This window comes from Saccoglossus kowalevskii, chromosome 8, assembly GCF_978046115.1.
Source record: "Saccoglossus kowalevskii chromosome 8, keSacKowa6.1, whole genome shotgun sequence".
NCBI classification, from domain to species: domain Eukaryota; kingdom Metazoa; phylum Hemichordata; class Enteropneusta; family Harrimaniidae; genus Saccoglossus; species Saccoglossus kowalevskii.
The window spans coordinates 27,498,452-27,524,543 of NC_140648.1; the positions used below are offsets into that span (position 1 = coordinate 27,498,452).

A 26,092-nucleotide genomic window follows, 5' to 3' on the forward strand; every position below is an offset into this window, starting at 1 on the left:
TATTTGGAAAATGTGTCAAGCTGTGTCGTGTTCAATGTATGTCCTTACAACATGTGTAAAATATATTGTCTATTCATAAAGTGAACAGACACTGTGCGACAGGTACTTTAAGATTATTCTCGCAGGTGTTTTTTTATTCATAAATTTTTATTGCACCACAAGTCCAAAGTTTAGTTTACTTAGCACTGTACAAACATATTGTGTAAATATAATGTTCAGGTTTTCATTTCTACATAATGCACTGTCCTTGCATATCAATGTCTTGTTATCCTGCTAAGAATGGACAGGCAAATTAGTGAAATATATGGATATTTTAAAAGAACTGCAAGTTCTTTAATTTTTATCTAAGTAAAAGGTTCTATTAAAGAAGCTCGTAGGCTGATTGGATGACAATTTTTTTTTTATTTATTTCCACAATACTTTGCTAGCAATGTGCAATATGAAACTATTTTCTTCTTGTAGTTACATACCCGGTATGTTGCGTTTGGTTTTCCACAGTAATTATCCACGGACTGTCTCTATATACACTACATTTATCACCCATGCCCATCACTCTGTCGACAATTGTATTACACTCCACATATTTTTTCTTTGAAATATTACTGCCGCTGCCATCATTTTGTGAGTTCCAAACATTTGATAGGTATTGTCGTTCCAGTGTAACACAGCTAAACTTGAGTTTTTAATTTGACATAATACAAAAAGCCGAATTAAATTACAAATATAGGGTGTGATCGTTTTGCGATTTTGTTTACTAGATTCTTTGAATGCAGTATTTACAGTTCATTCAAAGTTCTAAGTTGCGTGAGGACGTAGTTGATACAGTTTAACAATATCGGAGCTGGTGGTCTCTCTTTGGCCAAAATAAAAAGCATGATCATTTGAACACTGCTACTACAAGACTTGCAGGAGATGATACATTTGGCGAAAAGGTACTGAAAAATCATTTTTTTTAGCTGTTGCCATTTTCCACCCAACTAGAGTGAAGGTGTGACCTAGCTACCATGTATGAACGAAATCGGTCCAGCCATAAAAATCACCCAAGAGTTGAAGAGCTATTCCTGGTGGAAACTTTAAGGTCAAATTTCTCGGTACTGAAAAAAGATATAAAAACAAAACAAAAGCACCCCTGGTAGTAACTTTGGGCCCTCAAGCTGAGTCGAATGAGCTATGTTCGTGATTTTTACTGCAAGATTTGTAGGGGGGGATTCAAAAATCAGTTTGTTTGATGTTGCCATGGCAACATTGGGCCAGGAATTATTTTCTTGATTTTACCACCCAACTAGAGTGAAAGTGTGACCTGCCTGCCAAGTTTGAACAAAATAGGCCCAGCCAAAAAAATCACAAGAAGTTAATACATGTAGACATGCACACAAAAGTGATTTTAAAGACAATCCTAGCAGAGCGAATCGCTAAAAATTTATAAAACTCAAATATGAATATGGGGTTGGATTGGTAGAACTGAAACTTGATTCCATGGGAACAATAACTTTGCAATTTCCCTATCCTTACTTTGGCAGCCATTTTGGATTTGAAATTGGAAAATGCATACAATTAATGTTCATAATTGTTTCGGTTTGTTTTTTTCGAAATTTAAAACTGGTCAAAAAAAAATTATTTAGCAAAGTTTCAGAAAATCCTGTGTCAAAAGTGAGCTGGTCATGGCACATCCTTAAACCATGAACTCTACCATTTCTTCTGCAACATTATTGACAACAGCAGAGTGGATGATACTGTGACCACACATCCAGCACAACATTTTTGAATGTGATAGTAATGCTTCATTATCAATAGTTGAATTATCTCTGTCTTCCTCATCTTCACTTAGTATGCGTACAAGATCTAGTCTCCCCATATCACAGAACACTTTGCAGACATTGGTTTTAGTGAATTCCTCTGGTTTAGTTTCATACCACAATCGTAATACAAACTCTGCTGGCAACTTTCCAGTTGTTACATGGGCCATTTCAATATCATCTATTGCCATGAAGTCATAGCCAACATAGTCAACAAGGAGCCTTTTCCAGCCACCTTCATCGGTATAATTCAGCCTCTGACTTAAGTCAATCATCTTCTCATAGCTTAGCCATCCTGGTTTATGATTATTGCCTCGTTCTATGATGCTGTTAATGATGTCATCATGGATAGATAACAACTCACCCGGACTAGCCTGCAGAAGAAAACATAATGCATTAGCCCTCAAAAATTGTATGTTTCAATATAGTCTCTACCGATTTAATTTATGGACCAAATTGCAGCGTATACTTAAATGAAATCAACCAACCAAGTCCTGAAATATCATCTGGCTGCATGTTGGCCATCTTCAATCTGTTTATCAAATAATTTGATACCACTTTTTCTATATCTGAAGCGCAAGTGATCCCCAAAAAAATTGTTTGTTTTATACAGAATCATTAAACTATTACTTATTTAAGCAAATAAACACTTGCATTTATGTGAGCCATGCACTACTAAAACAGCGAGTACAATCAGGGGTTGAAATACTCTGGTGCACACTGCACTATGCACATAGATTATTAGCTAGTACAAGTAAACTCAAAATACAATGTGCATGCTGTGCATGTAGAAATTGACACGAAATGTTTTCATTATATTCACTAAGCCTAAATTAAGTTCAACCAACATTGTAAGACAACTAAAAAATCAATCATCAATCGATAAACCGTAAATTTTATTTAAACTTTAAAAGTGGTGCATTTCACAACAAGTTAGTGCAGGTAAATTTCAAATTCAACATGCACACTGTGCATGCAGGGAAAAAATTCTATTTCAATCCCTGACAATATAATGTTTGAGAGACATTTGGAGACAAGTTTGAATAGATAATCTTGGCTGTTGTTCTTTATATGAAATGTCAAAACAAGATTATTTTACCTAACTTCATGACAGGGGTCTCCCCAGGGCTTTATAGAGTAGGGGTTCCAAACTGTTAAATTGTTGATAAACAATAGAACCAATTTAGCATAACACTGAATATAATAGAAGTCATTTACATATTATATTATATTGTTATGCAAATTGTCTGATACTGTATGCAATTTTTCTGGAGAAAACACTTAATTCATGTAGTAATTAAAATGTTTTTCATATTTTATGAACATTTATAAACTTTCAAAAGCAGTTTGGATGCCTATTAACATAAAATGACACCTTTGGTACAAAACTGAATTTGGTATTTGGGTGATAAAATAATTGCCTAAATCTAAGCATGGTTTAAAAGATGCATCTCTCCTTAAAGACAGACTATGCTGTATGATTAATCAGCTGACAACCCTTTCCTAACATAATTTTATACTTGCATAGTTTCTGAAGTTTGTTGATATGTTGTACAATATATTTCCATTCACTTCTATTTGACAGAAAAACTTGTGCTTTGTTTGATTCTCGTGTAAGATTGTAAACTGGTGAATGACATCCACTATTGCATCAACAGAGCCTCCATTATCTAGTATGTGTTTCAGCTCGCCATGAGAGATTTCCTATAGAGAAACGGATGTTTAACATTTGTAAGCTGAAGACAACAATGTAGCATAATTTGATATTTGTTTTTTAAGGACTTGTACACTGTCTGGCATTTGTAGTCTGGGAATTTGTTTGGCATTGAGGTATTTGGTTTATACAACAGTGGACACAATAGTGTGTATATTACATGATACTGTGAGTCTGGATGCATGTAATATTATGTTAACAATAATGCTTTTGTTATTTACTGCTATGTCTCATATCAGAGACAGCATTTTTTTCAATCATGCATACTTGAAATTATACAAAACTCAACATACTGCAGCTTCAACTGTCAAGCAGCATGTACAGGTACTGGTCACAGAGCAATCTACCGGTACCTGGGTAATCAAAATTTGATGAAGGTAAAGGTTTAATTTTTTGTTTTTAATTTACATTTAATTTATCTTATTTGTTATTTTTGTTTCTTAGTTGTTTATAAACTTAATAATGTCAAGTAATAAAACAAAGTCATAAAGAAACAAAAATAACAATAGAATCTTGAGTCTAAACATCTGATTTTAATTAGATTGGCCATGTAACACATTTAGCATACCGGTATGTGCATGACAAGCATAAAATGTCAGCACATGTCAGAAACTGTCATAATATTCATTCCTTTGTTACAAGAGTAAGAACCATTGATGTATGGATAAGTGTAAGCCAATTTATATTATCTAAACATTGTTCTATTTTTTCGCTATACCATGCTCTACTGTTTAAACCTCATCTTACCTTAGACTGTGAATCGCATTGAAATGTCCATCCGTCTTCTAAATATGGAATTCTTAAATGTAAGCTGTCATAGACTTCGATCAGTCGCGTAAATAGAACAATGTGGTCTCTACTCGTTCTGATTTGCATAATTTTATCTCTCTGAAAATCAAGATTGTTAATTATATTGAGGTTATTATTGTAAGACTATATCCCATACTATTACTTTTTTGTTATACTATGTATACCTAATTTAGGAAATCTGTTTGATATTATTTACATGAGTCATTTTCCAAAATAGTGTACTAGAATTTCACCAGCTCTACCAGAAAGTTGCGACCCTTGCATTAAATATTATTTTCAAATACTTCTATATATGAAATCTAAAAACAACTTAAATAAATATCATACTGTTCAGTCGATTTACAAAGCCAAGTACATCATAAAATTATGCAATGTAACTACCGGTATATCAAGATGTAAACTCTTTTGTCTGCTTATTGTTATACATACCAACTGCATTGGATCTCTCTTTGGATGCACTATATACATCTCAATTATCCACCTACCACCCAGACACGGCCTACCGGCAAATACAGCTACTTTCACCTTGAGTGGATTCTACAAACAAAATACCAACACATCTTAGAATTGATAGATACTACTGTAAAATCTGTATTAGAAGCCGCGTTTTATTATTAAAATGGCACAATACAATAGAGGAGATGCGGTTTCTATTAGAGCATCTACACATATGAGAAATTGTGATTTTTTTGTTTCTCAATTATTCAAAAAGAATGTGTGCGACTTCTATTAGGGATGCGGCTTCTAATACAGATTTTACGGTACTCAGTATCATTATTTTTTGTTGTTCCATTTATTGGTCATGACTGAAAGGTCAATAAAGCTATAAATTTATGATATATCTAAAAAAAAATGATCACATAGACATGTTCATATTTTTTTCATGCTGACAAAAATGGCCCTAGTTGGCCATACTGGATGTGGTGAACAAAGTGATGTGGTTATGTAACATACACATGTATGCAGGGCTACACCTTGTAATAAAATGGCATCTGAATGAATTTTGTCAAGTATAAGGTAGTTTGCTACCATTAAAACATGAAAATAAATGATCACAGTAAATCCTTGTTGTGTGATGATGATACACATACAGGTCATTCATATTTAACGTTTTTTACGGAAAAAGAAGGCTGTGTTTCCAAAAACATATACAAAATAATCTAAAACATTTTCCATAGGAATCCATGTAAATACATAATTCCATGGATAATTTGTACTAATATTCAAAATTCTCCCATTTTTCATGTTAGTCATATGTAGCTCTCATAACACTACATATCATTTATTAAGCATAGGTCACTTGACAAAGTTTTGAGATATGATGGAATATTTTTACCATAGGAACCAATGGAATTTCGGGTCATTTTGTGGTAAACTTAGGTCAGTGACCATCCCTTTTTTATTTCAGAATTTTGAACTATACAGTAACTCAACCTATCTTCCTGAATTTCAAGGATTTCTATTTTTTTTAAATTGTAACAAACTGCCTTAGATAATGATTTCCATTCAGATAGGATTAAAAATACTAAACACACACTATTCAGACTATAGGTTTACTTTCTTAATCATTTTAAAACTCTAATACTGTATTTGATCTGTTAAAAGTGCATATGAACCAAAAACTGTGTTTTTATATTACATTGCAGTTCCTCTATTTTGAGGGACTGTGACAAAATCATTAAAATATGACTTATTTTTATCATAGACTCATCTCTATCATGTCCTTAAACACATGATGCTAAGATATATATATATATATTAACTTATTATTAACAATGTTGAATTTTTTTTAAACGTATCATAATCTTAGAACACAAAAATAATACCCATTTTTAGTGATCCAAATATGTTTGTATGTTTTAGAAACACTTTCATATAGGTGACTCATTACCTTGACTTGCTGAGCACTTTGCATTACAAGATGAGTTTCCTCACTGTGACATTGTTCTTTCAAATTGCTTTGGATGCAAAGAGGTCTCTCATTCTTGACATCCATTTGTATACAATCATCTTTAAAGCTATTTTCATATGGACCATCATTTTGACTGTTTAACACACAGCTATCTGCAGATGGAGGGTTACACACCCTTAGACGTTCAGAATTAATGTTGGTGTGGAATCTTCGCTGATCAAAAACCTGACTGATTTTCTCACTATCATCAGTTCTATAAGTATGTATAAACATCTTATTGTTATGCCCTCTCAGCTTCAAAACATAAACAGAATCACCTTGTGTATACGAGAGATCAAAACTGTTTAGCGGTGTATCCAGGACAACGCAAGGTAATACGCCTGGTTTTTCATAAATAGAGCATAGTACAAAACGCTTTGATAGAACGTAGAGATTCTTTGCTCCTTGTGGCAAACCATTGTGAGCCCCTGATATTTCTACTTCATAGTGCTGGTCTGTAATAAAACATAAATATAATTTACATTCAAAATTTTCATTTTTAAATGGTCTCTTAACTACAAAAGTAAGGAGATTACTGATGGAGTAAGGAGTAATACTAAATGACCATTTATTATATATTACAAATGAATTTACAATGTTAAATTGATTTTCTGCCTTCAAAAACTGTACTTTAAACTGCTGAATTTTTGCTTGAATTAAAAATTAATTGTACACCTGCTGTTCCAAATATATGCCATGTAACATGACAAAAATATACCAGTTATTCATTTGGTACCACAGAGGTTATCAGTATTACATGAATTAAAAATTACAAAGAAATTTGCTAAAACCTAAGCTTATGTCTAGTGCATATTCAACATGTACTGTAAACGATGTAATTTTCACCACTGGGAATTTTCACAAATTTATTCATGGCATGGAAACAAAATTTTGCAAAAATTACAGATACTCACTTGTGTTATAGGATCCCAGAGAATGTTTTAACTCAGGCAGTGAAAATCACGTAAATTTGTCTCCCATGAAATTTATAAAATGGTTAACAGTATATCCTTTAACAAATCATGTGATTCAATTATTTTTTTAATTTATTTAATGTCTATTGCACTGTATAGTATGGAACGCAAAGACAGGTCATGTACTCCAGTACTCAACAAAATCTCGGCAGTCATTATCGTATGTAAGATCAAATTTCTACCTTCGCTCATTAGATTATTCACAATTGCATCTCTCCAAATTGACACTTGTCCGATTACTCCTGACAAACAGCACTTGGTGAGGAAGTGCAGCCTTCTAGACATTTCCTGGAACAAAACAGTCTGTGTTATCCCAGTCTTGTTCAAATACATCAGTACCAGCGTTCGATGCTTGTGTTCTACTCTTGGCCCAACATCAATTCCACAGAAATTATCGCTTGTTAGCTCAATTGATTTCCATATTTGTTGTGTGTTGCTTCGTTTCTTATACAGTCTGATACACACTGTTGGCAAAGGCATGTTTATCATACATTAATTATATATAATATGATCATTACTTTAATATAGTATTTCACTAAGCAGTATAACAAGAGCGCATGGTGCAAAACCCATTCTATCAATGGTTCTTGGTTGTAGTAATAAAATAACGGCATTATCAGGGTATATATATATATATATATATATAAATATTTATATGAATATTTATAAACTTAAATGACTGAGATTTGCCAGAGATGGGTTTGAATGATCATTTATTTTCATCCAATTTACATTTATTGCATGTTTGTGATTCTTTGTAACGAGTACGTTATGTGTCTATGTTGGTGCCAGAACTCTGTTACTTTGGTTCTGTTCTCTGCTTTTGTTACGTGTTGGTCACACACAGTTCTTTAAGTCGTATGAGGTATTTCATAAACTGTATAATGAAGAAACCTAATTCTAATCTATACTGGGAAACCTTCAAATGTTTTGTGGGACAATTTGAGTTCATATTTTCCCAACCACAAAATTTAATTCCAATTGATGCACAACAAGTGATATGTTTTGGACAGATGTGCCTGCATATAACCAGTACAATCTTCTTGTTTGCTTCGGAATAAGGTTTTAAGTTTTAAGGTTTAACAGCTTTTCAGCTCCGCTGTCATTGCAGATGACCCAGCGGAGCTGTTGGTATGGGGGTCTCTCAGGCCGCGTCTTCTTCAAAAGTATTTGACCAATTACATTTATATTTGTACCAAAGGTACTTGGGGTGGTCAAAATATGCAAATTTGGATTTTTAGTGAATATTTTGGTCATTTTTGGTAAAAAATGTTATTTTCGACAACTAGTCTGAAACCAAAGTCCAAATGATTTCATGCCACTTTACTGATTCTTGTTCCATGATAATGAAACAGCAGAGCTATTTCAACCGTCAGATCGCTTGTATAATATATTCATTAAACATGACTACTAAATTCACTTAGGGGGGGGGGGGTTACTTGAGTTGCTCTATGGTCTGAAATCCAGCATGCAATGCCCTTTACTTACTTTATCCACACGCACCTAGATCAGCCCTTCCCCCTCAAAAAAAAATAGTTTGTTCTGAAATTGTTATCATTATTTTTGGGGGTTTCAATTATGATGCATGCATTTTTAACTGACACATGTAAAGACCTTTAAACACAAATAATTTGAGGGGACTAAAAATGAATGATATTATGGAGTAACCACCCCATATGTATTCCTAATTCCTTACCTGCTTTGCTAACCGATTCTGAGGTAGTCACTTCAAGTTCTGCTCTGACGTGTTTCTGAAAAGAATCATGTTATCACATTTAATACACAGCCTATGTTATCCCCTTACCAAATTGTCCGCCCCAATAGTATATTAATTGTATACATATTCTGTACAAAAAGTATACTTTTTTGAAATTGTGTACATTATTTGTATACAAAATTCATACATACAAGAAAACAGCAGTACATTATTTGTATACACACTTTATACAAATTCATTAATGTATATTTGTTGTATACTAAAAATGTACAGATTTTTTGCATAGGATTCAATGCCTAAATGTTGTATAATTTACATATACAAAAAATGTACAATATCATGACTAAGAAATAAAGAGTAACCAAAAAAATTTATGTTAGAATCATGTCAGAATGAAGTATAATTTATGTATACATTAATTGTACAAATTATTGACTTGGCATCTTGACAAATATTAGTATTATTTATGTATACATAGAATGTACAAAAATTGGACTTAGAATCTGAATAAACTTAACTACGCCCAATAATACAATATATGTATACATAAACTGTACAAAAATATGAAATTTAATATTCAATTAAATTCATAAAAGAGTATAAAAACATTTTTAATAGATTAATTACAGAAATACTGAACTATATTTTTGGATATCAGTAAAATTATATTTTTACTACAGTTTACTGAAAGAATTAAGTCATGTGTGCATAACACATTTCCCACGAAAGTTGTTTGCCTAATTTGCATATATTAAAAATTATCCTGTTTTGGATCCTAACACGACTTATTGCCAATTTTTATGAACTTTTTTTTGATCAATTTAACTAAATTAAAATTTAATTTTCCATTATATATCTAGTTTTGGCATTTTCAGTTGAGGAAAATACAATGAAATAAATCAGTATTATTCTCACCACAATCAGTTTGTTGTACATCCTTGGCTCACATATATGTCAAACAGATCCAACATCGGTTGTAAATGAATGTACTATATAGTCAGTCAGGTAAGCATAAACAATTGATAAATTGAATTCTAAATGTAAGTATGGGTAAATACAAATATATGCTGTTGTGTAATAAGACAATACACTTGGGCAAAAGAAACGCACAATGAAGTTGAATTTCATTTTGTTAAATAAATGCCCTTTATATGAATTGAGCTTTGTACAATTTTTGTATACAAAAGTGTTCCAAATATGGGATACTTCTTGTATACAAAAGTACATTTTTTGTACACTATTTGCATAGTATTTGCATACTTTTTGTATACAAATCTGTTCCAAATATAGGGTACTTCTTGTATACAAAAATCATACATAAAATGTACTAATTTATTCAGAATTTGTATACTTTTTGCACACAAAAAGTATAAATTTTGTCTAATGAATTTTGGTAAGGGATACCCCAATTTAAACTTTTATATGTAAGCAGCTTAAGAGTTACAATTTAGAAGTACTTGACAAATAACTATAGACATGTGTAAATATTGAAATAACAGTTTATATCCACTCAAACTACTGCTTCTATTGGTTTGAGTTGGACATTTGTGTAAATTAGATAAAGTACTGGTAGGTTCCACCATTTGGTGTCATTCAATTTTCAGAAATTAGGGTTTTTATCGACACACAAGCGCTATGGTTACTCCCATAGACTTGCCTGACACAAACAAATACAAGTTTTTAGTTTTGCTTCACTTTTCTAGCCTGAAGCAGCTCCAAATGGGTGTCGTGCACAGAGTGTCTTGGGGAAGTGGGTGGGTAGTGAAATTAATTGAAGTGTCTAAAAAAACAAGTAGGGTAGCTGGAGTAGCTCTTCCAGTTTGTGTTGTCACTATGATTACTAGTGTGTTTGATTCTAATCTTGAATCTAAGAAGTGAAGCTGCAGGCATCGCAGTGGACCATGCATATACCTCAATTAAGACAGTGTGAATTCAATGCAAACATTATTACATTAATCAAAAAAATACAAACCTGAGTAGGCATAAGGTACATTATTCAGAAATACATAAACACTGAGTGATCTCAAAGTGAACTGACATAATGGTAGCTTGAACGACGATGCTTCATTGCAAATGAAATAAATAAGTAGAACTCTAATATTTATAATAGTAGCTAAGGGATTCAAATGAAGGCAAACTAGGCTACTTGCAAGTGACCTGATGAGTCTTTATAATGTAACTCCAACACAGAAGGTATCCTATACCAAAATTAGTCACTGAAACATGTCCCAGATTAGTCATATGTTCCATTTATGTTTCTATGAAGAGACATGTTTCAGACATGTCCAAAACATATCTGGGACATTGTGCACTCCTACTGAGATATGTTTGTAACATGACTGAAACATTCTCTATGAAAATCATTAATTGTAAAACTAGTTAGGAGCAGGCAGGTTTCAGACTAGTCTTGAAAGCATCCAAAGTATCTTTAGTAAATTCTCAAACCTTGCTGTTCATGAAAGTGTATTCAAACTACAAAGATAGATATTGACATTTCCAAAACATTCATGTCCCAAAAAAACTATTTGTGCACTCTGAGGCATGATTGCACGAGGTCTAACACAGATTTTGTGAGGTCTGGAGCCAGCAATGTTGGATTTTTAGGTAAATATGAAGTATGTCTCAGACACAGTAACCAAACATGTTTCAGATGTGTCCCAAACATCCAATTTTGGTAAGGCCACACTAATTTAATTTTATGGATGACATCCTCTGAAGACCCCAAAACTAATGCGAGAGGGCAAAAAAAAAAAAATTCGGCCCCAAAAAAATGCTGCTAAAACCACAGGATTACGGAGCTATTATTACGAATTTAACCACAGTGTATCAAAAAAACAACAAGTCTTTATTTGTAGGAGGCACATGTTGATGTACACATTTCGTACTGTATTACTGTCACAGGTATCATCACTTTTGATTTTGAAAAGGCAAGAGGATAAGGCAGATGTTAGCTTTGCCAAAGGCATACACATCAACTGAATAATAAAGAAAAACTTATACTGTGTTGTATTGAAAAAAAAATAATTAAAAATGAACAATAAGTTTGTCAACAACAACCTGGAAATTAACTTCTTTGACAAACTACAGCTTTTAAAGTGACACTTCAGATAGACTAAGTGTTGACACAAATGCTCTAGAACTATTTCAACTATGTAACAAATTAGGCTCGATATTGAAAAAAAAACACCAACGTCACCCCGTAAGGGGACTTCGGCCAAGGAGCTTCTGCTGCTTTCGTTGCAGTTTTGTCGACTTCAATGCGGACAAAGCAACCGAACTGATTTGTCGCCTGACCGACTTTTAGGCCACCATACACCTCCACTCCTCTCCCATTTCTCTCATCATTGCAGAAGAAACACGGGACAGCCACTCTGGACAATATGTTCTCAAAGTTGTCTGGGCGAAACTCGCTTGCCGCTAGCGACCTCTCGTATATAGTGTAAACGTCTCCCTGGCCAACGTCAATTACGTACCAGTCTACAACAATCCTCCGTTTCACCTCTGAACTTTTATGCTCACGTATTTTGGTGGTGTGGTCGCCATGTTGGATCATTTATGGCAAAATTTGCATGTTTTGAGGCAATCTCTTTCCCATAGGTCTTTGCGCTTTACGTAACGCGCATCTAACTGTGCGGAGTTTGGGTTTGAGGTAGTCCAAAACGAGTTTTACGACAAGTCGGGGCTTTGCGAAAATATGAGTCGGCAAGTTCCGGACAGAAAACCGATCTGTGGAGACTCGTCGTCGGAGATTTTTTTTTTTTTTTTTTTGAGAACAGGCGAAAACTAATGCGCGCGCGGATGTCATCCATAGAATTAAATCGGTGTAGCCTAAGGGATAGCAGCAAGTGTCACTGCAACGATCGGACTCTGCCTATTATGATAACCAATGCTATCAGGAGTGGGGTCTCATAAGAAATGAATGTATTATGTGATTTCCAGCACCCGGTGCATGCACATTAATATTGTCTAGAACTGCACCAATACAAGCATGGGAGTTGGCTGAAGTTCTCAGATCATGCATCTTGGCTGAAAATGTCTTTTGTGTGAAGTTGACATTAAAAACTGCAAAAGTGATCATCTCCAGAACCCATATGGAAAGTGTGGCACAGCTGGGGGAGAGCATGGCAAGTATCATTTCATTAGTAGATGGTTTCAACTGTGGGATTAAAATATGGGAGGCAGGTTTGTCAGGTCATTTGTTGTTTGCCCTGAAAAGGTGGTTAGTCCACAAGGTGACCGAGGGAGGTTGAAAAACTGCTAAATTATCAGTGAAGGATAGAGCCGTGTGCAAGTTAGTCCCTTAGTGCTTTAATGGCATTGTCCTCAGTGAAGTTCCTACCGAAACTGATCAACAACATGGTGTAGATTGCAGACTTGAAGTTTCCCACTGTGGAGCTTTCTGTCTGTATTTGCCACATGGTAAATAAAAATCAACCAGTTTGGGCACAGAACAAAAAGAATGTGTTTGATGTTGTAAACACTAAGAACATCAGTACTGCCAATGGCTCTGGTATAACTGGATGATGCTATCTCTGAGGGACTGGAGCATAGTGCTTTCCTTTCTCTTTGAAAAACTTGCTCTGATCTGAGCACAAGGATATTCGTCAAGTGGGACTCTAGTGTCTTAGACATGTCTGACTGGTGAATTGACAGTATTATAAGCTCTGGGTTGTGGAGGTAATCTCCTCTGGTGAGTGTCATTTGAGTGTCCAGGAGTCTGCTTCCTGGTTGAAGCTAATAGCATTGGAAATGTGACGCATATACATTGATATTGCCCCAGCTGATGGACATTGTGTTCTATATCAATGCTGTCTGGAAACGAGTGTAATGTGTCACAAACATGATTTGGAGTGAAGTTCTGCAATGTAACAAAGACATCAGGCCAAATAATGAAAAGCTCTGTGGCAATCTGCCATTCCATGCCCAAAAACTTGACTCATGTCCATGTTCGGGAGTTGTGGATCCTCTTGATTGCACACCAAGGTGATGCCGTGCAAGGTCACCAGTCGAGAATTTCCACTGTTAAACTGTTCACGAGTCATGACCTTGTGTCCCCTCTATGTTGTAGTCATTGTCGTGATGTTGTCAAACCTCACTAACATCTGTCTGTCCCTGAGGTGGGGCAGAAAGATCAAACTGAACCTCCTTCAGCTCCTTTCGGATGATGTGTCTTAGCATTAAGAAACTTCAGATTTTGAACTGTTTGCTATATAGGTGTTTACAGTTGTGTTGCAGGGTCAAATAAATACTTTCCGAATGAATATTAATATCTTTCAAAGCACAGTACATCATTGATTCATTCCAATTACTCCCCATTCCAGCCCTGTCTCACGCTGTCTGATTGGGTAAAATGTGTTGCATAATTATTAGCTAATTTGCATGATTGTTTCAGTATGTTCTTTGTATAACTTTGCAACAATTTACAGTCTTGTTTGTATAGATGAATAGTAAAGCTGATGTTACTTTATGCCTAATAATTAACCAATTTGCATATTAATTAATCGTGTCTTTTGTATTCTGTTTTGTCATAGCATGTTCTTGGATTGAAACTAAGTACTTGTAATATGACGTTTGTGTTGATAATTTAATGATTGGCTAAGTTGCATACTAATTAAATGTGTTGAGCAGAGCTTATCATAAGAGTGATTGTTCATCACAGTTGTCCGCGTCAATCTTTTACTTTTTCAACTTGAAAACTACAAGTCTGATTGCTTTGATACTTGGTGTATATGTATGATATTTGACCCTTTAGTAGACCTCACTTAGATTTGTTCATTTCATGATGATATCTTTAATTCTATAATTTTAGTTTTTGTCATTTTTAGTAATAGTGATATTTTCGACTACTTGTTAAAAACCGCAAGTCTAATAGCTTTGATATTATACGACCTCTTTCAGATTTATTCATTTCATGTGGATATCTTTAATTCTCTAATTTGGATGAAAATTTTTGTCATTTTTGTTAAAAAGTGATATTTTTGACTTCTTGTTAAAAACTGCAAGTCTGATTGATTTCATTTGATATCATACATATATGTACTACTTGTTGTCCTCTCTCAGATTTGTTTATTCTGATATCTTCAATTTTCTAATTTTGATAAAACGTGATATTTTTAACTTCTTGATAAACACCACAAGTCTGATTGATTTAATATTATACATAAAGGTACTACAGGTGGAACTCTCTCAGATATGTTCATTTTGTCATTTAAAATAATATAAATTAATTAATGAAGAGGGTACATGTATAATAGTTTTAAATTAATCAGCAATACCGTAAGAGTAATTTCAGTTTATGTTTAGTGGGATTTTGAATTTAGTGGAAAACAAAATAATTCCAGTGCTTACATTACATACAAAAGGGAATATTGGGGAAAACATTTTATGACAAATTATCTATTCCTGTCTACCTAAATTTGGGAATTTACTCGGTTTACCCATATCGTATGTGGAACAAAACATGTGACATCAGGCGGCGATGAATGCAACAAGTAGTCTTTGTTATACATCATGCAGGGTTCTCCCCAGGGCTTTTTAGCGCCGAGGTCCGCGGCGCTATACCTGTGAATCTCGGCGCTTCACTTGGGACCTCGGCGCTATGTGTTCCCACCTCGGCGCTTGATTTCATATTTGACATGCCAATATCAGATGTGAAAAAGCTTTGTTCGCCACGCCGGTCGGCCCCGACCGTCACTCAAAATTAGTGACCACCACGGAAATGCTTCCGACGAGGACTACTGTAAAATGACTAATTTTCACTGGGTTTAAATTTCACTGATTTACCATTTCAGGAATATTCAGTGGGTTTTAAATTCACGGTTTCGTCATTTAGATAATGTGTTCTATGCTAAATTTTACATATTCACTGGGTTTTAATTTAGCGCATTTTTCCAGTCAGCGAAATAAGCTAAATTAAAACCCAGTGAATAATTACCCCCTTTACAGTATTGTCTGATTGTTGGTATAATTAAGTACCGACCGACACGCATCCTGCCAGTCGTGGATTATAATTTATAAACAATAGACCTAGTCGCACGATACGTAGCGGCTAGTCAAATTTGTGGAATTAGCACCTCTTTGTTTGTAAGTAAATACTTTCTGCGATAGACACAGTCTTTAGATTTAAAGCTAAAATTATTTCAAAATCAATTCCACCTCGATATAACATGGTCAAATCGGAGTTCACGATCAGTTCACGCTACTCGAGAAAAAAACAACGTGTTTATTGCGTGATTTGGTAAAATACATTTGAACTGTTATCATTGCGAATCATGTAAAAACTATTCTTTCAAGACCTAATTTACCTTTTAAAAATTGCAAATCACCTCTTTTGAAAGCCGTCATGCAGTTTTCAATTGAAATCGATGCCAACACATCGTGCTACGACATCGCTTTACTTCCGCGATGTAATTTTTATGCTCACTACCATTCGGAAAACTTCGGGTTCTACCGGCATTACCATGCGGCATTTTGATTGGTTAATGGAATTCTTGACCCATCGGGTCAAAGGACACATGCTAATGTTTCACAAACATCATGGCGGGTCTGTTTTTTTTTACCGAAGCGATCAAGTGATCAAAAATAATCGCTCCCGATAAAAATAAGTCTGATTTTACTTACATTTCATATAAAAAAAAAAAGAAGTAAAATTTGTTGAGGAATTATTGCTATAACTGGTGTATAACATGGCCAAGTAAGTTATGTCACGTCGTAACTTTGATGATCGTTTTGAAGCTTTATTTGTTCGCTCATTACTGTAATTGTAAACGTTTTAGAAGTTGATGGTACGAATAATAAATTACAACAATACGTCAATTAATTACGTGATCGATTTTTTGAAGGAGAATGTTTTTGGAGTGAATAAAATTATGAGATTCGTGAACATAAATCTGGCTTAACGTTTTGAATGCGTTTCCTTCAACGTTTTACAAAACAATTAAATTGCAACAATAATGTATTTGTGTTTGTTTTTAGTCTGCAGCATTTGTATTTCGAGAATGTTTCAAACTCTTCTAAATTGTGAAACATAATGTGTTGATTCCATTAAAAAAAATATTTGAATATATCATGTGTATCGTGTCGTTTTCCCCTGTTGTGGTGTTGTTGTTCATAACTCTATATTTGAATATATCATGTGTATCGTGTCGTTTTCCCCTGTTGTGGTGTTGTTGTTCATAACTCTAGTGTTCGTACACACTTTGGCAGCCCAGCCATACGTACGTTGTATTGATTTTCAAACGAAAGACAGACGAACAGAAACGGCTACCACTTAACCACATTTTGTATTCGCGTTTTTGTCTATTAAAACTTTATATAGAGGGTTGCCGACATAACCTACTGATAATTTCGCACTTACAGGTGTTCAGAATAAAACAGGCTAAATAAGAAACGAGTATCCATTAATTGTTTCGTGTAAGTGTGTGGTTTATGGCAGATAATCGCCGCCCCTCGTTATTTCTGACCGGAAGTATCTATGCCCCTGCATACGCAGTCTAGGAGTCGCGATTATCTAAGTTTGTATCAGTGTCTGTGTTTAGGGTGATATTCTTGTAAACTTGTGTTTTACTTCCATGTATCAAATCTGCACCACTTCACGTCAACCCCTTAAAGGCGGAAATAAAAGTGTAATGAACATACCTTTAGCCACGCTGAGCCCGACTTGTTTGTTTTCTGTTCACGGTACAGCATACATGACGTCAATATAGGTGCTTTAATTAAGTTCTGTCCTGGGTGCACATACTGTCTGCCATCGTTATAACTTATCGACATGTTTCTAATTATTTGACGGTTCTTCGTGAACACACGTTCCAATCTATTCAAGTCTCCACGAGTTTACCAATCAGTTACATATCTCACAAAGCCCAAACATGTAGAAATTAGTGTATTTCGATGGCACAGCAACATATACCCATGTCATTCAGCCATTGCACAACACTCGTCTGGTTTATGAGAAGTGTGAACCGCTCGAATGGCGTACTTCCGCTTCAGCGAACGAGGAAATTCCCTCTCGATCTCCTCAAGCAAACTCGGCTCACTTGTATGGCATTTGCACCGGGCATGTGTTGTCGTGACTATACTTTTCACGACTGTTCGTGACCCGAATACATTATTGTAGGTACAATTGGCGATTGAAAATTTGCAAAAATGTATGTTAAATTCTCAAAATTTCTTTTTATATGAGGTTCGGAATACACCTATGTAGAATCACTAAAAAAAAGTACGTTATTTCTGTACTGTAAATAGTGATAAGATTTATGATACAAAATAACAAAAACGCAGAAAAATATAACTGAACCGTTCTTTGAACAACTGGTGTTGCTTGTGCACGTTCGTTTCGATATTTCGTAATTAGGATGTTCATCGATCAACAGCGTATAATCATCGTGATATCAAATATTTGTGCTGTTGTGTGAAATCAGTTGTTACTATTAATTGTTGATGAGTGTCAAGTCGTGTCACGCTGTGCTTTTATCCAATATGGCAGTCTGCGCTTTACTGGACACGCATGACATGAAAGTGATGACCATAATCATTCAGAAAGAGTTTATCTACCGAAAATGTACATTACAAAAAAATGTGTGACGTACAATTATGAATTGAAGGTCATGATTATCTTTCGATTTTAGGGAAAAAATAAATGACACATTGCTAAATACGCTTAACAGATTATTATTCCTAAGATATGCGTTAAAGACGCAGTCCTGTTCTTTTTTTAAATACAACTGTGATAAACGTCTTATTTAGGTAGTGTGAAGACCCCAGTATAATACTATTTCAGTCAACAACCAACCAACCAATGATCAGACATGTAGTTCACGATATAATAACTATTTATAAATACCGGGTTAATGGAAGCATCGTCTTGCAAGGCAATCATAGCATTAGACACCTAATTACAAGATTACTAGCCCTTAAATAGGCCAGAGGTTGGCTTTCATTTGGGAGAGCCAATAAAATATTTCTAAATGGTATATTCTAACTGTCCATTGCCATACATGGCTATGTGACATCAAGTAAACCCTGGTTAATCAACTTGACTCTTGATGAAAGATTTATAGAACACCATATGTTTCCTGGCCTGTATCCTCTGGGAGGGTCAAGTTTCTCTCATCAAACTGTGTGTGACCAACGCCCACGCATGGACTTGCACTTAACACTATTCAGCTCTGAAAAATATCATAACAACAACACAGTCCCTGTGAATTCAATAACTTCGTCCGGTTGCCTTCGTTAAATGGGGGACAACAGAAATCTCGTAGTTGGCTTAAAACAAGTTTATTTTGTCCCGAGTTCGTCAAGGTAACGTACATTTTATAACGTACGTATATTTTTGTTTCATCCACATATATTGCCCCAAATAGCCAACTCAATTTGTGGCAATAGTGTTCTTTTGTAGATTTGTGTTCTCCCATTGTAAATAGGCACGCATTTGCTATTAACGTAAATATTATATTTGTCGGGCAATATACATTTCACCACAAAAATTGCGCATTTAATCGGATCATTCAGTAAACGTTAGTTTCCGGAACAATCTTTCTAACACGGATTTATTATATGCGATACAAAATCCAATAACTAAATTATGACTTGGTACATTAGTCATAGTTATGTAGTTCATCAGCAGACCGTTAGTATAAGTGAATATTAATGTACGGTTCATTCACCCTTGGGACAGCGACATTTCTTTTAATGAAACAATATATTTTGCAATATCATAGTAAATTCATTCAATAAATTAGTTAATAAGTTAATGTTTTTGTGATTGTGGCAAAATGACATATATAGCTTTCACTTTCACAGTATTAGCTTGTTCCAGCACTGGATACTAACGTAAATACCGTTTTACGAATATTACGTAACATGTGGCTAACCTATTAAATTTGAGATTGATGGAACTTTCCTTTTTTTCATAGCCCAGGATACAACATGCATTGAAATTCTCAAATTCGAGCAAACTGCCTAGGATATTATTTGCACCTCCTTATTGTGCTTGGGTGAGACCGGTCGCTTTGATACTTGGTGTATATGTATATTTGACCCTTTAGTGGACCTCACTTAGATTTTTTCCTTTCATGATGATATCTTCAATTCTCTAATTTTAGTTGTTGTCATTTTTAGTAAAAAGGGATATTTTCGACTACTTGTTGAAAACCGCAAGTCCAATTGCTTTGATATTATACAAATAAGTACCTCAGGCCGACCTCTTTCAGATTTGTTCATTTCATGTTAATATCTTTAATTCTTTATTTTGGATGACAGTTTTTGTCATTTTTGATAAAGTGATATTTTTGACTTCTGTTAAAAACAACAAGTCTGATTGATTTAACATTATACATAAAGGTAGTACAGGTGGACCTCTCTCAGATATGTTCATTTTGTCATTTATAAAAAAAAATAATAAATGTATATCCAGAAGAAGAAAAAATATTTTGTTCTGAGGGTACATGTATAATAGTTTTACTCTAATCACCAATAAGAGCGATTTCAGTTCATGTTTGGTGGCATTTTGAATTTAGTGAAAAACAAAACAAATTCCAGTGCTTACATTACATACAAAAGGGAATATTGGGGAAAACATTTTATGACAAATTATCTATTCCAGTAACACATTTCCTGTCTACCTAAATTTGGGAATTTACTCGGTTTACTCATATCGTATGTGGAACAAAACATGTGACATCAGGCAGGTGGGCGGCGATGAATGCAACAAGTAGTCTTTGTTATACATGAATATATTATGTGTACCGTGTCGTTTTTTCCGTGTTGTGTTGTTGGTCATAACTCTATTGTTCGTACACTTTGGCAGCCCGGCCATACGTACACTGTATTGATTTTCAGACAAACGAAACACAGACGAACAGAAACGGCCACCACTTAACCACGATTTTTTATTTGCGTTTTAGTCCATTAAAACTTTATATAGAGGGTTGCCAACATAACCTACTGATAATTTCACAATTACAGGTGTTCAGAATAAAACTGGCTAAATAAAAAAACATTAATAGTTTTGTGTAGGTGTGTGGTTTGTGGAAGATAATCGCCGCCCCTCGTTATTTCTGACCGGAAGTATATAATATAGTTCGCAGTCGCAAACTCCTAGGGTTTGCGATTATCTAAGTTTGAATCTATGTCTAACTACTAAATTTGAGATTGATGGAACTTCCGTTTTTTTCATAGCCCAGGATACAACATTCATTGAAATTCCTTTCACAAATTCGAGCAAACTGCCGAGGACATTATTTGCACCTCCTTACTGTGTTTTGGGAAGAATCTTGAACGCGACTCTCACTAAACGGAATTGTTTAGAGATATGTCGAACTTCTGTCAAAATAACATAGCGCCTGTTTTCATCAGTTAATTCAGAAAATGTACATGCTCCATTCATACTGCATGTTTCACACGTGATTGTGTCTGCTGGTGGTTTTCAGTTACCGATAAATCAAACTGCCACCGTTTTTGGCAGACACATAAGTATCTCAGCTCACTGGCAGTTCAATTTTCTTGCATACTGTAGAACATGTTAAAATAACTGCATGCAATTTTAGCGGATTTGACTCTTGGCATAAATTAACAGAATCTCAATTTAGCTAAAGTGTCGACTATCTTCCTTTCTGTTAAATTAGCTGCATCTTGAATTAGTGAAAGTACAGATTAGCTAAATTAGCTAAAATAACATGTTTTACAGTAGTATCTGTCATAGTGCATTCTACCAACTCTTTTTTTATAACTGCCAAGCTTTTTTTTATTCCGCATCCGCGTCAATAAGTTCTCAGCCTCACCATGAAACAAGGGGCAGAACTCGTATTCTGGGGTTTAACTTTATACTACCTATAGAAATGCAAATTTAGGTATTCAGTAATTAGCACGTGGTGCCCATTTAAAATCAGCAGGTGAGACGAAAATTGCTCAGGCAGAAGCCCTTGCTGTGATCAAGTATCTCTATAAAAAGGGGATGACTCCCAAAGAAATCTACGAAGACATGGTCACGGCACTTGGTGAAGACTCTTCTTCTTATTCCACTGTAAAGAAGTGGGTTGCCAATTTTAAGCGAGGCAAGGAAAGCACGAAAGATGACCCAATGTATGGAAGCCCAAAATCTGTCACCACAGACAATCAGATTGAGACCATCCATTGCATGGTGAATGACATATTGGACTAAGCATCAGTTATGGTGCAGTTCAAAATGTTTTGTCGAACATCTTAGGAATGAGCAAGCTGTCTGCAAGGTAGGTGCCCCGAATGTTGACTCGACATCAGAAGTTGAACAGGTTCGAAGTTTCAAGGATTCTTTTGGTCCGTTTCCAGTCGAATCCTGGGAATTTGTGACCAAAGATGAGACATGGGTTCACCACTTTGATTCAGAATCAAAAGAGCAGAGCAAACAATGGACACACAAGGGTTCACAGCCGTGTGATGAATTTGTTTTTGCGTATCTGTTAATCGAATTAATTAGCTGATTATTAGCGAATGGCTGTGTTATGTTTGTCATCGTTTCGGCCCATTTGAGGTTCTGGATGGAACTCGATTCAGTGATTTGGAACTAATTACGAGATAACTGTCGCTATTCGGACTACTATTTCTGACGTTGGTATTCGAAGTTATTAATATAGTGAACAATTAATCAAAAGATATGATGTATACTTAGTGTGCACGTGATTGGCTGTATGTGTGAAGGTTACGCCCTAGAGTCTTTTTTACTGCTTTGTAATTGGTTAGAGTTTTGAAAATGAATAAAGTTGTTTTAGTTGGTCTTGATGAGTACACCAGTACAGACCGGTCCTGGAGAGTCTTGGGGCGAGTCTTGACGCAGTCTTGGGACAGAGTCTTGAGTCAGCCTTGCGATAGTCTTGGGGACTTTTCCCCAGGGTGCTGTGTCTTATAGAGTGCTCGACTGACTGACTAAGACGAGAGTTGAAACGTATTTTGTTGTGTGTGTCTTATTTGACTGTAAAGTTTAAGTGACTTTCCCGATCCCGCACCTCAAGGGGATGCAATAGAGAGACGAGACGAGATTCCCCCCTGGCACATGTGGAGAACCCAGAGGAGAAGAATCCTTCCCCGTGATAGCCGCCCAAGAAGTTCAAGCGAGTGGCATCAGTTGGCCTCTGTGTTATGGGACAGCAAGAGAGTCATCATGTTTGCAAAAGTGTAAAACAATCAATGCGACAGTTAAGAGCAGCAATAAAAAGAAGAGGGGAGGAAATCTTCAAGCTGGTGTGCTGTTGCTCCAGGACACCTGTCCACACAGCACAGGTGGCAGTGGCGACAGCAACCGAATGTGGCTTTGAACTCTTACCTCACCCGTACTACCCACCTGATCTGGCACCTTCGGACTTCTGTTTCCTAAACTGACGTCCCACTTGCGTGGTCACCGCTTTGAGACTGATGATGATGTCATCCAAGCTGATGAGGGCTATCTAAAGGATCAAGATGAAACCTCCTTCGAGCAGAGAATAGGAAAACTGGAACATCGAACAAGTGCATTGAACTTAGAGGGGACTATGTTGAAAAATAGTGTATGAAATCTTCCTTCTGTAATGTTTTATGAGGAAAGTCTAGAACTGTACATGTATCTGCATCTCCGCTCTGTGTACGACCTTACCGCCTGGTACCGATTCCCGCACATACCTCTTGCCTACCAACTAATGAAGCTTATCTACGGTTGCCGAGTTTCCCAAACTTGGTAGAAACCCCAACTACATTAATAATAACTTTCTATATATAATTTGTATTCATATTTCACTAAGTAAGAATGTTTACTGTACCAAAATAAACATATTGCATTTCTAAGTTTTCCACTAAAAATGAAAAATAACAATAAATGACTGTTTCATCTTGACATGAACACGCTGTTCTTGTAGCAGACATTTGAGTTTTCATTTGATGAAACAATGACATACGCATATGGTAATGTTGATATATATATATATAACAAGCAATGCGCATGCGTGTTAGTGTTACTGTTGTATATACTGCAAACGCGATTTTAATTCATTCACAGTATGAAGTATCGAAAAACATTATTCAAAAAGTATGTTTTCGTTCATATCACGTCTTTAAAAAATATATTCAAAACATTCTATCAACATAAAAACTGTTACATTACATTAGTGCTACATTACCATTATTTATTTTGATTCAAGTCGTCTTATTTGTTTATCCACTACAAAAGAATGATTTGAAAAATAACTTGTCAATTGTGAAATTGTCAAATTAACATTTAAAACTATCTTCTTGGTAATTTGTGTTAAAGAGTTTTTGGCCGTTGGTTAATCACCATTTTAGTGGTAGAATTCTACACAAAAATAAAAACATTGTATTTTTTTATTTTGACATATATAATCAAATTAAATATATGGTGTCTCTGTACTCGGTTGGGAGAAAATAACAAATAAACTACTGTAACAGTGAAAATAGTATATTTTGGCTATTGTGTGGCATTTTACCAGTATCTATGGCAAAAATATATCTCAATACCTCAAAAAATTTTTCGTTGACATATGGTGAAATATGTTGTGTCTTACAAGGTACATTTGACAATATTCTTAGTGGGTTTTGAAGAGGAAATGTGTTTTTATTACAAACCGCTGCTAAAATGGCATAATATTTCTCAAAAAAACGATTGAATTTCTTCATTTTATAACGCTCATATAATGATTTTTTAATGATATTTTTCTCTTAACATTGTCAGAAATGTTCTAGAAATCTTAAATCTAGATAACTGTTTACATTGTCCTTAATTAGTGTTGCCTCAATAAATAATATATCAATACATTGACTTGTGTTGATGTTGTGAACGATTGGGGTAAATAATTTATTATATATATAAACAAATGCCATTACTTGATCAACTAACATGTATATATATCCACAAAATGTATATCCCAAAATGAGACTTTACCGCAAATATATGAATGCATTTGAATCAGAACCGTACCGTCATTTTATAGGCAATCATTTTGTCATATCGGCAGAGTCTTAACGAATCAAAACATTTTATTAGAATATTTCTGTACCATTTGTGATAGTAAAAATATCGAGGGCGAATACGATTACCTATCATCTGTTCAATATGCAGATTAATCTATACGGTACAACTGAAACTACAGGTACATTATCAGGTTTTGGTACTTTGGTATAATATGATGACTAAGATTTGTTAGCATCTAGGTATTTAAATGTGTGACCTTCTAAGAGTTCATTGTCACTCCATACAATGTCAAGTAAACCACTGTAAACAGCTGTTCAATAAGCCTTTGAACAAAGAACTAGTTCACGGGGTAGACTCGTGCGACATCAATCTGCATGTATTTTGTGTCGTGTGTGTGTGTGTGTGTGTGTGTGTGTGTGTGTGTACTTGGATTGTTATATGTTGCGAGGACAAAAATACATATATATAGCTACTTCCGAGGACATACACACCTTCCGAGGACCTTTTTCATAGTCCTCGGAAAACATAATTTATATTAATAGTTAATTCGATTATTAATACGTTTTGCGTAGCTTAGGTTTAGTATCGGGGGAAGGTATGGTTCACGTTATATTAATATTAATATAATTGTACCATACCTTACCCCGATACTAAACCTAAGCTTCGCAAACATTTCCATGTTCAGTCACGGGATATTCAACTCTTGTTTAATTAAACCTAATTAAAATGCAATTCTCCATTGTATTGCATTGTAATTGAGTTTAATTAAACTCCAATTAAAACGCAACCCTATATAGGAACGCGTTTTAATCGAGTTCATATCGCAACTATATTAAAAGTTAATTCAACTATATTAAAAGTTAATCCAATGAAGTCCTCGGAACATATTGCAATACAAGTATGTGTGTGTGTGTGTGTGTGTGTGTGTGGAGCATTGTGCTTAATCCGTTTTTCACGTTTTGTGGAGTACATATTGTTTGGAAACAAGGGCAGATAGTTAACAATACAAGACAGAGAATTGTCGCAAATAAATTAAAGGAATGACCCAAGCAAAAGTATGTCACACCCTAGAATTACAGTTAAACAACATATAATGTGTATATAATAATAACATGATGAACAGAGGCTATATGAGTCTCAATCACTCATGTAAGTTTTATATTGAAGGTTATGTATATTGTGTGATAACTTGAACTGAA

The 26,092-nt window shown here is 34.9% G+C and overlaps 1 protein-coding gene across 1 annotated transcript; it reads right to left on the bottom strand.

Annotated features, from left to right (window-relative positions):
- Window positions 1-382: 382 nt before the first annotated feature.
- LOC144343750 (uncharacterized) lies at window positions 383-17,902 on the bottom strand. The gene is made up of 8 exons (XM_085502827.1): window positions 17,600-17,902; window positions 8,942-8,996; window positions 7,428-7,709; window positions 6,212-6,726; window positions 4,750-4,857; window positions 4,258-4,398; window positions 3,321-3,500; window positions 383-2,170 (listed from the first exon to the last, which is right to left on the bottom strand). Exons 1-8 carry the CDS (start codon window positions 17,729-17,731, stop codon window positions 1,673-1,675), a joined length of 1,911 nt encoding a protein of 636 aa, XP_085358953.1. The 5' UTR covers window positions 17,732-17,902; the 3' UTR covers window positions 383-1,672.
- Between the last annotated feature and the right edge of the window lie 8,190 nt (window positions 17,903-26,092).

What these genes read in the sequence shown, in the direction of transcription:
- LOC144343750 (XM_085502827.1), bottom strand. Translation starts at nt 17,731, where the DNA reads ATGTCGATAAGTTATAACGATGGCAGACAGTATGTGCACCCAGGACAG. An exon ending in AGAATCGGTTAGCAAAGCAG is followed by an intron (nt 7,710 to 8,941) that starts GTAAGGAATTAG and finishes CTTTGCCAACAG; the next exon opens with TGTGTATCAGACTGTATAAG. An exon ending in CAACAAACTTCAGAAACTAT is followed by an intron (nt 2,171 to 3,320) that starts GCAAGTATAAAA and finishes TTTCTTCTGCAG; the next exon opens with GCTAGTCCGGGTGAGTTGTT.